The sequence below is a fragment of the Desmodus rotundus genome, chromosome X, assembly GCF_022682495.2.
Source record: "Desmodus rotundus isolate HL8 chromosome X, HLdesRot8A.1, whole genome shotgun sequence".
In the NCBI taxonomy this organism is placed as follows: Eukaryota; Metazoa; Chordata; class Mammalia; order Chiroptera; family Phyllostomidae; genus Desmodus; species Desmodus rotundus.
In genome coordinates this window covers 39,925,878-39,940,394 of record NC_071400.1, presented here as the reverse complement: position 1 = coordinate 39,940,394, position 14,517 = coordinate 39,925,878, and the positions used below count along the sequence as shown (strand labels likewise).

The 14,517-nt window shown below is 40.7% G+C and overlaps 1 protein-coding gene across 1 annotated transcript in view; it reads right to left on the bottom strand.

The window, feature by feature from the left end:
- The window catches only part of SRPX2 (sushi repeat containing protein X-linked 2), a 39,667-nt gene extending 25,819 nt beyond the window's left edge, over positions 1–13,848 (bottom strand). Inside the window, exons 1-3 of the mRNA XM_024578743.3 lie at positions 13,532–13,848; positions 11,693–11,910; positions 7,170–7,250 (exon numbers count right to left, since the gene is read on the bottom strand). Of these exons, the coding sequence (XP_024434511.2) occupies positions 7,170–7,250; positions 11,693–11,774 (163 nt within the window). The 5' untranslated portion in view covers positions 11,775–11,910; positions 13,532–13,848. The remainder of the gene's footprint in view (positions 1–7,169; positions 7,251–11,692; positions 11,911–13,531) is intronic.
- Between the last annotated feature and the right edge of the window lie 669 nt (positions 13,849–14,517).

Sequence of the window (14,517 nt, the reverse complement as noted above, 5' to 3'; positions counted from 1 at the left end):
CATATCACTGAAGAGGATATACTGATGGCAAATAAGCACATAAAAAGATGTTTCAGTTTCATAAATCACTGGAGAAATGTAAAAGTGTAACAAGATACCATTATATATCCATTAAGATGTTTAAACTTTAAAAAAAAATCGGCAAAACCAAGTGTTGGTGAGGATGGAGAGAAACTGGGACTCTTATACACTCCTGGGGAGATACAATATGATACAGCCACTTTGGAAAATATTTTGTTAATTTCTTATAAAGGTAAACATACACTTGCCATGCAACTCTGCAGTCCTACTCTAGGTATTTACCCAAGTGAAATGAAAACCTGTGTTCGTACAAAATCCTGTACACAAATATTTAAAGTATCTCTATCATAATTGCCAAAGCAGGCAACAATTCAAATGTCCTCTGTCTTCAATGGGTGAATGGTTAAACTAACTTTTGTTTATTCACACAAAAGAAGTGTTGATTCATGCACCAACATGGATGAATCTCCAATGTAGCTTGTAAAGTGAAACAGGCCAAACTCAAAAGGCTGCATATTGTTGGATTCCTTTTATGCAACATTCTGGACAAGGCAAAAATATAGGGACATATTGATGGTTTCCAGAGTTCAGGGATAGAGTCCGAGATAACCTCAAAGAGGTAGCCTTAGGCAAGTTCTTGATGTGATAGAGCTGTTTGGTACTGTGGTGATGGTTATATGACTGCATTTGTAGAACTCTGCACCAGAAAGAGTGAAAATCACAGTAGGTAAATTTAAAATAATTTTTAAATGATACAAAGATGGAGGCTATAGAGAGGAAGGGAATGCAGTATTAAAGAAGACTGCTTAAGAATGAAAGTCCAATCCCAGTTCAATACTGAAGGTAATAAGGTCATTAAATCATAAAAGCATCATAAAATGGCATCATTGGCTACACAATAGGAATGTGGGTTCAGCAGGTTCAGGTTTTAAAGGGACACTTATAAACAAGCAGGGGGCTATCTGTCCAAGGATACATATACAGGATGAAACGGACCTGTTAGTCTGAGGTCGGGTAGTCTCACCTCATGTGAGCTCATTCAATCCCTAAATCCTAAGGGACAAAAACAAGGAGGCTTAAAAAAAAACACATCAGAAGTTAAAGGAAGAGAGGAAGGCTGGAGTCTCTGCTTGAAGGCAGCTGAAAAATGAAGACAGGTGACTGTGAGAAAACTATCCTTCAAGCACAAACACACTTGTCTGTGGCTTTTAGTATTAGTTTTGAGCCTGTGGCTGTAACACAAGGCTGCCATCTGGAGACACCATCTGCAAATTACATAAAGTCTCAAGTGCTACAATTGCAGAGCTGTTCATTATGTGATCACAACATGTATCAGAAAGACTTTATATGGGAGTCTGGGACCTCAGCAATCACATTCTATTTCTCTCCCACATTCTGTCAAGGAAAATACATATCAGATTGGAATAAATAGAACAAGCAAACAGTAAAAGGAAATGTAGAGGTAAGGATGAATACTGAGACAGTGAGAGAGGACCTAGCTATTGTAAATAAGTTCAAATTTGTTGGTCCAGAGGAATCCTGGTATAAAGAAAACATGTTGGGAAGCTGGAAAAGAACAAACACATTATCCTAATTTTCTTTTCTTCCAGATTTATTGAGGTATAATTGACAAATGAAACTGTATATATTTAAGTTGTACAACATGATTTTTTTTCAATTACATTTGACATTTACTCTAGTTTTATATTAGTTTCAGGTGTACAGCACAGTAATTAGACATATATATATATATTTATATACATATAAAATTTATGAAGTGATCTTTCTGACATCTCTAGTACCCCCCTGGCACCATGCATACAGTGTTATTAGATATAGTCACTATGCTGTATATTAGATCCTCAGAGGGCAAAAGAAGGCAGCCTCTGGGCTCTATAGCCTGGTGAGACTGACAGTATGTATATCAGTATTCTACAATAATTAAACACATACTTATGAGCAGTTAGAAAGAGAAGTGCTGATCTCCAGGTGTCCTTAAGAACAAGTCATTCAAGACGGACCTCATTTCTTTTTTGGGTATGGTCACCAGACTCAGAGCAGGGGAAATCTGTGGGTGTGCTATGTGGAAATAAGTGAGGCATGTGACAATGCCTTCATGCCATTGATGTGGATGAGATGCAGAAATACAGGAGAGATGACAATACAGTTATAAAGATTCATAACTGCCTAAACAACTGTACCCAAAGAATGCTGATGGAAAACTGAAACTCAGAGCATGCCTAAATACTTCATGGTGAAAATATCTGGCAGGACATGCGCTAGTCATTACTGAGTAGCTACTGTGTGCTGGGCACCATGACTTATATTTTCATTTCCACATCCATCACCTCAAATAGTTCTCCCTACTGTTCTGTGTAGTAGGCAGGTGTATCCCCATCTTGCAGGTGAGGAACTAACTTGCTTATGGTCCCTCAGTAAGTAAGGAGCAGAGATTTGAACCCAAGCTTTGTCTGACTCTAAACCCATATTTTTTCTAACCACAATATCTACCACTGTAGCATGTTAGGTTGCTATTTTGAAGCATACATTTACACTTTTGAATAGGTAATATAGCCACATAGTTCAAAATCCACAAAGTATACACTGTTACATAATAAAGTTTCCCTCTCACCCCTGGTCTAACACATACTACCACTTGGTCTCCCCATAAAGAACCAGTGTTAATAGTTTATGCATATAAAGCCAATAATGCAAACATTGCTATAGAATCTTATATTTCCCTCTTTTTAAACATTTAGAATAGCATGTTATGCCCACTGTTCCCACCAATGCTTTTTTAAAATAAACAATGGCTTTTAGAGATCTTCCCATATCACGAAAAGCATGCAATTTACTTAAATGAAATAACATAATATACATAGCACAGTGACTGGCACATAAAAGTGTTTGGGATAAAAGAGCTAGAAGGTGGGAGAGTTGGGACTTGAAATCAGGACCATGACCATGACCTGTGCAGCTATCCATGTATCACTTTTCAGGGATTATAAAGGAAACAAAGTGCTTACAACAGGGTTAAAAGGGCCTTCTCTGTGATTATCTTCAGATAACCCTGGCAAAATTACCAGCTTGCTCAGGCCTGAAACAACCCTCAGGAAAAGTGGCAGTCCAGAGGACTGACGACAAACCTCAGAGAAGGGTTTCTGACTCCAAGCTAAGACTCGAGAGAGGGAATGAAGGTAAATTCAAGATGAATGAAAATGGCATCAAGCTACATGTCCAGTAAAATAATGATTTGGTTTTTACTGGCTAATACTTCTTTTTTTAAAAAAACACTAGGTTATGCTTTTAATAAAAGAGATAGAATGAGCATGACTTTGGAGTCAGACAGACCTGGGTTTAAATTCCTGCTTGTCACCTCTAAGCTCTGCAATTCTCTAAATTTAACTTTCCTGAGCTTAGTTTCCTGAACTGTAAAATGGGGATAACAAATCAGTTCCATAGGGCTGTTTTGAGAATGAAATGAAATTGTGTGTGTAAACTACATCTAGCCCTGGGAATGATATTCCCTAAAGCAGTGTCTGGGTTTGAGCATCCGACTTCACACAGTAACACCCGAAGACACCATCCCCAAATTACAAAAAGTCTGAAGCTGGGATTATGAGATCACAAAGACCTTAAAAGAGAGGCTGGGACTGCAGGTTGTACTTTCCCAGGCCCCTCTCCCCTTGCAACACTGATGACTTCACTCAATTAGTTTTATGTGCAGAGCCAGGAGACACTTGACCCCAAAGCCAAAGGTTGGCATATGGCTTATATTTTTCTACAAGGCTTTATACAGATTTTAAAATAACCAATGGAGCAGGTTAATATTAATCACAGAATTGGTAGACCTCTTGAAAGTACATTCTGCATCTGCTGCTTCTTCCTATCCACTTCTCTGATTTACAGTTTCCTACAATGTGGCTTCTGATCCAAGAATGCCAACCAGCCAGTAAAAATGTTTTGAGCATTAACTTTTTACATAGCTCTGAGGGGGGTATTATACATGGCTGTTTCTGTTAAACAGGTAAATATTTTGCTGAAGGTAATAAAAAGTAAACCAAAAGGGCAGTATATAATGAATGCAAAATTAGTTCTCTAGACAATAAATATTTATTTCAGAACAGGTACATAGTAGGTACTCAATGAATATTCATTGAATAAATGAGTAAAAGAATGAATGGATGAGGGAAAGCTCAAGTGGGCTAATGTAGTCAGGTAACAGAGTTGAGTTCTACTAAGCTGGCCAAAACATAAATTTCTTGAGTTGCTGGGCAGCTAGACTGAGGCTAAATTCTGGAAGAAATGATCACAGTGGCCCTGAAGAGGGGAAAATCATGAATCAGAGAATTCAGTTAAGAGACAATTGTCATTATCCATGTGTGAGATAATAGAAGTTTTAATCCATGGGTAAATAAAGACATGACATCTTTTGATGAATGACTAGTGAGAGGTGATGATGAAAAGTAGTGTATTAAAGGTGATGGTGTCTAGTTAAGGTGCCATTGAGGTATTTTTAAAAATCTTAACCCAAGAATATTTTTATTGATTTTAAAAAGATGCAGGGAGATGAGAGAGAGAGAGAGAGAGAGAGAGATTATAGATAGATAGATAGATAGATAGATAGATAGATAGATAGACAGATAGACAGATACATAGACATTGATGTGAGAGAGAAACATTGATTGGCCTGCAACCTTATGCTCCCTGACCAGGGATTGAGCCTGCAACCTAGGCATGTGCCCTAACTGAAGATCAAACCCAAAACCTTTTGGTATACGGATGACACTCCAGCCAACTAAGCCACTTGGTCAGAGTGATTGAGATAATTTTAAGAGAATGATGGCACCATTATCAAAAGTAGGAAGGTCATCTATTGGAGCCTTTTTCAGGGAAGATAAATAAATTCGGTTTTAGATATCTCCAAATGGAAGTGTCTAGCAGCAACTGGAGATGTAGTCCAAGAGTTGAGGAGACAAGTCAGGGTCACCCAAAGTTCAGATCCAAGCGTGATTCTCTCTTTTGTCACCACTAGAGAGCCCATCTCCTTTCTTGGCTTCAGCTGTAACCAGAATAGTGAAATGTCATGGAACCCAAGGGAGAAGGGTTGAGAAGAGAGGGTGTGCTCACTGCTAAGAGGCTGCAGAGATTGAAGCTCAAGAAAGGGCCATATGATTTGGGCTTTAGGATAGAATTGTGATCTTCAAGGCATGTTGTTTAAGCATGGTGATTTGTGGAAACAGACTGTAGGGAGTTTAGGAATTACTGGGTGCTGAGACTGAGAGGCAGTAGGTGTGGAACATTTGGCAGTGCGAAGAACATAGGTAGAAGATAAGAAAGGAGCATATAGGAGCCCAAAGTTTTGATCATTTTTTGATTGAACCTATTTTCTCAATTTACCTTCTTGCCAAATATAATGTTTTCAGCATCCTCAATTTGTTTTTGCAATATTTGACACAGTGGATCTCTTACCACTTCCCCTTCCTTAAAACCCTCTTCTCCCATGGCTTCTGTAGTATAATAGGTACTATCTTGATCTCCTCATACATGGCTGACCATTAATTATCTCTTTTCCCTTGTTGGCTCTTCTTCTCTTACTGACATATGTAGATGTCTTCTAAGGCTCTGAACTTGGTTTTCTGCTCCTTCAAACAGCTCATCCATCTAAGCTGATGGCTCACAAAGCTCCATCTTTCCTTTTCCTGTGCCTGTAGTGCACCTTCACCAAACCAGTTTTCTTTTTTAACCTTATCTTTCTGAGCAGGGCCATAGAGTTCTCCCAGGTATTCAGACTGGATGCTTTCAGACATCATTTTGTTTCTTAGCCTCTGGTACATCAAATCTGTACCAAGTCCTGCCATCTTTTTTTTTTTTAAGATTTTATTTATTTATTTTTAGGAAAAGGGGAAGGGGTGGAGAAAGAGAGAGAGAGAAATATAGATGTTAGAGAAACATCAATGTGTCATCTCTCTCATGTACCCCAACCGGAGACCAAACCCACAACCCAGGCATGTGTCCTGACTGGGAATCAAACCAGTCACTTCTCACCCTGTTGGATGTTGCCTGAGCAACTGAGCCACACCAGTCCAGGCTTGCCATATCTTTCTTTGAAACATCTTTGGAGTTCGTTCTTACCTTCCATTTCTTTGCCACTACCCTGTCAGTGATTCTGGGAGAGTCTCCCCTACCCAGGCTCTACCCATCCTGAACCCCTACTTTCTGTAAACAATAACATACACAATAATAAGATTAATAGTCTCAAATGTCACCTCTCTGGGCAAACACATATGATGGCTCCTTATAACTCATAGTACAACAGCTAAAGTCTTCTGCATGGCTTGCAAGACATAAAAACAAGAATCTTAGAAATGTAAGGGATATTACATATTACCTGCTCTAACTTTCCTTGTAGTACAAGAATAGCTATTCAGCCTTCCTCACAGACAATCCTCCTGCCCCTCCTTAGAAGAGTCTGTAGATCATGGAGCCTTCCCTAGTTTGGTCTCATTCTTTATATTCAATTTTATCTTACTACTTCCTTACTACTATCTTACTACTTCCTGAATGTCCCATCTCCTCCAGTGAGCTCCTTTCTCTAAGAGGTTTGTTCTTACCTCCCTATATCTGTGGCCACTTGCTTTTCTGCACACCCTCCCTTCCCCTTTCTAGTTCTCAGACTCTACCCAAAATTCAAGTCCTATTCTGAATGTCATCTTTTATGATCCTTTCCCTGACTTCTTTTTTTAACTCCTGTTGCATTTACTGATACCACATAGTTTCACACTTACTTGCTCTACATGTGCTAATTTTATTGCCCACTCAATAATTCTTCCCCTAGCAGAATGTAAGCTCCTTGAGGGAACACAAGTTTTTTGTATCATCCACTGCTTACCTTGCACAAGATTAGACATACAGGAGGTACTCAGTCAGTACTTAATGGTTAGTAATAGATAGGCAAGCTTAGTGCTAGAGAGGTGAGGTCAAACAGGTAGTCAGTAACCAAGTTCATGATTGGAAATCACAGCCCCTGATTCCCTGAGCTTCAGATTTGGCAGATATAAGCCAAGCTGGATAAAGATGCTTCAGGGAGGGCATGGGCCTTAGGCCAGAAAAGACCCTTCCTGAGCCTGAGAAGCAGTGAGGATTACCTCGGTAGTCTAGGGCAGGGGCCTGTGGGGCCTCTTCAGCATATACTTCATTGTAGCTTTCATCTGGGTTGTAGCCTGAACCTAGAGTGAATAAGACAATATCAAGATGACATATTGATTTCTCACTCAAGACCTTACCACCCTTTCCCCCTTTCAACTTCATCTCTTCCTGAGGACATGGCACTCTATGGGTGGAGAGTCAGGTGGATATTTAATGGGGAAAATTCTACCTTATAAAGCAGCAGAACTATTGTGGGCAAACCTCAACACCTCAGGTACATGAAGGGGGAGCTCCTGGGGTGGAGTGGGGTGGTACTGGTAGAACTAAGCCTCCATTAAAAAAAAAAAAACAAAAAAACTTCTCAACCATCCATCAATCCCACAAATTACCCATTTCCTTGATGCAACACACAAGTCTTGGTGAGCTGCTGATTACCAAGCTCTGAGGTTGGACAGTTGTCTCAGGTAGAAGGAAAAAATAGAGCCTGAGTAAGGGTCTTTTCACTAGTGATAAGCCTGTTCACAGTCCTAGAAGGAAATAATTCCTCAAGCTCCCACTAGCTCACAGACTGAGCCTTTTGCCAGCTGGTTGCCATTGCTAGGTTGTCATTGCCATGCCAATGTAAATAGAGATCAAAAGCCAAGGGGAAATGAGAATAGTTTCATATCCTGAGTAGTTTGCCCTGGTTTGGAGGAAAAAGAAAGAGAAGTCCTTTGGAGAAATTTCTGGTTCTTTAATCAGCAGGAAATTTATCAAGGAACTGATGAGCTAGATAATATTCCCAGTCCACCCTTACTTCATTAAGTGTCTCAGTCCCTGGTACAGGAAGGTCTGTGGCTGTCTGGGAGACTGAACTGTGTTCCACTAGATGGCAGAAAATCAGTCATGAACACAAACTAATTGGAATACAACTTGGTCTTTTCCAGAGTGAAGTTTCAGGAAGCCCTCTTTACAGCCTCCCTGAGCCCTAATGCACACACAGGAATAAAACAGCAAGCCATGCTGGAGACACAAAACAATTATTCACTTCCAGGAGAGAGTGTGCTTCCAGGACAGGGCTGGGTTTTACTGCTGGAGCCCTTTGGCCTGTGTAAACACTCAGACCACAAGCATGCCTGCCTCCTCTCTGGAAAGAGGCTCAGGGCCCCCTACACTAGATGAGGGAGCAGAGAGCTAGATGATGAAGCTCCTCTATTCCTCATAGATTGGGAGTGGAGGGTGTTGGGAAACCAGTCCAGCTTGATGAACAAGGGAATGAATCAAATTGAAAGTTTGCCTTATGAAATCATGTCCTTCTTGGTTTGCCCTCATTCCATAGGAAAGAGTTCATTTTTTCTCTTTCCCCTGACTTTTTCTATTTTCTCCTCATGCTTGCTCTCTCTTTTCCCACATGAGAGGTTTCTCTGTGGAGGTCAGAATTCTTGTCAGCTGTTTCAGTTTAGCATAGCCTCAAAGATTTACAGCTCCTGTAAACAGGAGGCCAGATGTGTGTGACTCCCTAAAGGATTCAGTCCCCACACTCTTGTTCCAGACCTCGCTTATGAAGAAAGGGCCAGTAGGGAGCAGGCCTCTCTGTTCACCGGAAGAGCAAGCTGGAACGACAGAGGCCTATAGCTGGATAGCAACAACGACTTCTAACATCACTGAGCACATGTTCTCTGTTTAGCCCGTTACATATGTTATTTCATTATGTCATCCTAACATCTCAGTGAGGTTGACACCTTCATTTCTCCCTAATGTACAGATGAGGAAACGGGCTTGGAGGAGTGAATAGAGTACCCCATGTCTCCCAGCTAGTAAGGTGTAGAGTGGGCATTCCAGCCCAGAGCTGTTTGACCTGCTCAATACCAAACTCACACACTTCACTAAAGACAGCAGTAGGGAGGACTTTGGACAATGTCCAGCAGGGCTAAAAATCCAAAATCTTTTTTGCAATTCCGCTTTTTTACTCTGTGTATGTGGGATCGAAGGCCACCAAGGATTTTACATCATTTCAGAATTGCAGGGGATGTGGGAAAGCTAAAGGGAAGACTCAACCAGATGATTATAGTCTCCACCAGGGGTAGCTGCACCAGTGCCAACTTTGCTTTTTGACAGGAATGGGCTTAAACCACCTAAGTACTTTAAGCATTTCCATTTCCCCTCTCTGCCCATCTTTGGGTATTTTCTGCAAATATTAGGATACAAGATGACATATAACTAGAGGGGCATCCTTTCCACATTGTTCTATCTATTTGTCCTTCTTCAGACCCAGAGGAGAGAGGTTTGTGCAGCATTTCTCAAGCACTGCCCTTCACAAAGGTATGCTTGCAAATGTAACTGACAGTTGAAGATTATTTTCAGATCCACACTAATACTTGGCTTATAACAGCAAATAGGGTCTGACTTCCTGGATTGCACATATATTCCAATATCCACCTCTAACACACTGTTTGCATTATTTTATATTTATAGTCTTAACCCTTCCCAACCCGTGCTGGGGACCCCAAAAAACCTAGAATTATTTCTAGGGGTGTGGGACCCTTGTCGTACATGCTTCCCCCACTAGGTGAGTGTTCTAGGAACCCGCCTGAATTGGTGTACCACCTGGCGTTGGTGTCAGAGGCTGAATTCAGCCTCAGTTAATTTTTTGAAGACTTTTTCAACATGTTTGCCCATTTCATGATGGGTGATTTACCAGCACACTTGCCCATATCGCGCTGAGTATTTAACAGTTTTTGACCAAAAATGGCATGACCCCTGTGCCCCACCCTCCCTATTCACTCGATCTTGCCCCAAGAGACTTTTTTTTTCTTTCCCCAGTGGAAAAAGTCCTCAAAGGCAAATGTTTTGCCAATGTGGAAGAGGTGAAACAAAAAACAGCAGAAACACTAAGAGGCATCAAAATTGATGAATCCAAAACTATTTTGAGCAGTGGAAAAAACATCTTGATAGGTGTATTGCATCAATGGAGAGTACTTTGAAGGTGACAGAAGTTTAAACATGTAAGGATAAATACACAGTTTTTTATAAATAAATTCCTCATATGTGTATACATATGTATATATACATTATGTGTGTGTGTGTGTATTTATAGTGTATACAGTTAATGAACGAACAAATGCATGGAGCAAGCTCAGACACCTGAGCTAGCAGTGGGGGGAAGGATTGTTGGAAAATTCCAAATTTCTCTCATCATGTAGCCTCCTAAGAACAGAATAGGACAGAATGAGTGGGTCTGCAGGGCAGTCAGAGATCTCACAGCCTGGGCTCCTCAGAAGGAGTAGTGACTCTGGTGATTCTCGTGGAAGTGGGAATGCCACCTTTGCAACAGCCCTTTAAGAACTACAGATCAATCTAAGTTTTTAAATAAAATTGCCCTTTCCTCAAGACTCCAATAGATTAGGCTTTCATCCTGGAAAAGGTAAAGGCCTTTGTATTCCATGAGGTTTCTTAGAGCTGTTCAAAATTGAGCTCTGAGACATCTATTCTCTACTTCCTAAATCCTATGGGCTTTGGTTGAATTTTGGTCTTGTATACTTGAACTGTAACTTGGGAAGTTTGGGGAGGATAGTTAGTTTAACCCCAAACAGTATGTACTCTGCCAAGGGCTTGACTTGAATTTCTTCATCTCAGTGTCAGCCCTTGTGCTTTACCCCCTACAAAGCCAGGTTAAGCCAAAGAGAAGAAGCTTGCATATTTGTTTGAAAGCTTCATGTAGCTGTCCTAGACAAACAATTATTGCCAAAGGCCTCCACCAGGAGCTCAGGGCATGTGGAAAATTTTAGCTGCAATGACTGTGGCTGTGATGAAAGCAGTTTGTTATTTACTCATCTCTGGATATTTTTCTAATTACATTGGTTGGGCCTGTCTCTTTCCCTACTGCCCCCAGTCCCCATAAGTGCAGACAGTGCAGGCCACAGAATATTCTTAGCACTTGGAATGCCAGCTGGGCTCCATCAGAAACCTCTGTCTGCCCCCTCATTATCCTTCCATCATTCCACCCCTCCCCTCTTCCCTTCTCTCACTGAGTTTGTGCTTTTCAGCTCCCTATGTCTCTAGGGACAAAGGATGAACATTCAGGAATTCAGAACTCTCCATCCCTTCTGAAGTAAGGAACAAGCCAGAAGAAACTGGGAAATTCCTGTTTGATACAATGCAATCTGTATCGTTGTTAATATTTCTGGCACAAAAAGGTTATAAAAATCTCACCCTAAAAATAAGGTCTGGGGGTGAGACAGAGGGAGGGAAGGAGGGTGGGATGGAAAAAGCTAAGTGCAGAAGCACGTGAAGACAATGGCCTCAAAATCCATGTAGTCCAACCTTCTCATTTTTAGCTGGTGTAGCCTATTTTTAAATATCTGTTTTTAGTTTGCCTCAAAAGTTTCCCTTGGTAGCCTGTTGCAACATTTAACCATTTTTGTTGTTGAGAATAGTTCTTCTTGTTATCCAACTTAAGTGTCTCTCATTGCAGTCAACTCTTTCCTTCTCTGAGACTTGGTCTCAGCCCTGGAAATAATGGGCTACAGCTCCTAGAACTTACCTGTATACCATGTTGGTGTCACTGCTGGAGCAAGGAAGAGCAGCAGAGAGAGAGCTCCTCTTTGAGTTATTGGACCGGCCATCCTTTCAAGGGGTAGAGATTATTAGGGAGGTAAGCATAGGAGTAGGTGGCCAGAAGTACCAGGGCAAAGGAAAATAAATTTCATAAATCAGCCATCAGTTAGCTTCCAAAAGTGAGAGGAAGCAGAAATGTGGAATCTGCGAGGAAAAAGAGAGATTTTTAAATTAATGAATGTGTGCTATATTATCTCCCTTTTGTAAGAATCTTCACTTTATAGAATAGCAAGACTCTATTTGCTATATATGGTCTTTTTTTCTTCCCAGAAGGAGGAGGATGTAAAACAATCAATTCTCAATGGACTCGGATTAGATTAGATGCAAATGTTCCATGGTCCAAGTTATAGAGAGGGACACTGAGGTACCAAGACCAAGAAAGGGCCAACATACAGTCATATAGAATCAAGATGAAAGTCTGTGATCTAAAGACTTCCAGTTGGTCGTTTAATCCATTTAGCTGTTTTTTTCCTAACTGCTAATCTGGAAAAGCACTAGCCTTTATGCACTAAGCTTGAACATTGAAGTTATACACATCTAAATATGTATCCAATTCTGTTTCTACTAGCCATGAGGCCTTGGTCAGTGTTTAACTTCTCTGAGCCTCAACTTTCTCATCTATAAAAATGAGAATAATAATAGCATCTACCTTATAGAATAGATTATTTCCTGGCATATAGGGAAAATCAATATATATTAGTTTATTAGTTATTATTATCATTTTTGTATTGGATAGGACTGGATATCTCTTATCTTTAGTCAGTAACTATACCTTTGTAATTTTCTTATATTTGGTTTTTGAAGCTTAGTGGTTTGGTAGTGGCTTTTGGCTGAAGAGTTCAAACTAACCTTCTAGTTTTACCCTGGTGAGACAGCAGGAAGTCAAGTGAGGTTGGGAAGAAAGTACTGACATATGTGAGGAGAGGGTGAGCAAGCTCCAATTGCCCTATTATTTCCTGTTCTATCCTCACTCTAATGGGATTTCAGTTTTGTGGTTCCCAGTAGGCAAATACCTCATAAATGACAGTATTAAAACTTGCTGCCCATTGGTATAAACCAACCACTGGACTTTTCAGTAAGCACCTATTCACCCATGTACTTTCAATGAAATGCCATGCTCAGGGAGGAGTCAGTTTCAGAAATGGAGAAGCAAAAAGATGGCAGATTCTGGCCAGAGTCCCTAAGTGACATGAGAAGCCCAACAACAGCACAAATTCATTTAAGGTGCAATTTATTGCTACTTAACTACAGACTTTCTCTAAACAGTGAGAAGGAAACTAGAAAGAAAAGTAATCTGCCAAAGCTGAAGGAAAGAGATAAAGGCAAAAACAGGGAACAAAAGAATGAGAAAGAGTTTAAAGAGAGATTCAGGAAAATGAACAGCTAGATAAACTAATCACTGAACCTGCCTCCCACATGCAGCCTCAATGCAATTTCTTGCTTCAGGAGCAAGGGCTTTCTTTTCCAGATCTGGTGCTCTGAGACTGTGACCACTTCCCTGCCCATCTTCTTCACAATTTCAGGCTGAAAATTTTACTCACGAGAGTCAGCCATCCCTCTGCTGAGCATCTGGAAGGTGGTGGGAATCTGTGCCTGCAGGCAGGTCACAGCTCAAATGAAAAACAGCATATGACTCAGTTTCATAAAAGAACTTCTTTCTCCCTCTTCACCCTCATCCATTTTGCCCAAGTCATGGGTCTCATTACCCACCATGGTTATGAAGTAGCAGTAGTGTAGTATAGAGGGGTTAAACAACAGATCTTACCTGTTTGTATAGGTTTTTGCGCTATCTTTTTCTCTCCTGGTTCTCTTTCTCCTTCCTCTCTGCTTCTTTCATCAGTCGAAAAAACTTCTACTTTCACACTCCTAGAACGAGTGACTCGTGGTCTGCCTGGGCCTCCGGGATTCTGTTAAAACTGCCCAGATGTTAGGACATCCGCATCTGCCAAATTTTTCCTTAAAGCTATATTAGCTCCCAAGCTATAGCTGTTTCTCCCTCAGAGAAGGGTTTTAGGCAGGTTGGGGAGAAGGAACACAAGGATTAGAGGAACTCCATCAGTCTGCTGCAGCGCAGAACAGGGGGAAGTGTGAATGGCGCTGGCCCCATGCCCGTGCTTATAGTAATGACTAACAGCCTGGCTAAGGGGCCTCCAGAGAGATGTGGCACACTGAAAAACATGTCTTTTTATGACTCAGCATGACGTCAAGATTGAATTAAAAGGAATTTCCCAAACTCCAAGAAGAAGAGAAGAGCATAGCTGACTCTGACATTCCCTGGAGATTTCCCTGTAATTCCTTAGTTGCCTTGTCATCCATATGTTCAGGGTCAAACACACTTTGAAAACCTAGCACCAATTACCTCACTTGTATGGACTTCAGTTTCTGATAAGATTATGTTGTTTACAAAAAATACCATGAAGAATAAAGGCTGATTTCCTACAATAAGAGTGAAGGGAAAGCATGCCTTGAGAGGCTTTAGCTGAAGGCTGTTTAAGCAAATCTACAAGGTTACAGCCATTGCTAAGCTGTTTTCCAGTGACCTGTGAGGGAGGGGTATGTTTCTCTTCACTAAACAAGCTTTCTTTATAGTATCTGATAGCAAAACTATTCTACCTTAGTTCAGGCCAACTCTTTACATTTTCCTTCCCTTCAGACTTGACATTTCTGTCCTTGAAAAATCAGTGGTTGTGTACAAATAATTTTAAGTGGTGTAGAAAGGGTTTCTTCCCTGTATGTGCAAGCAAATTTGTA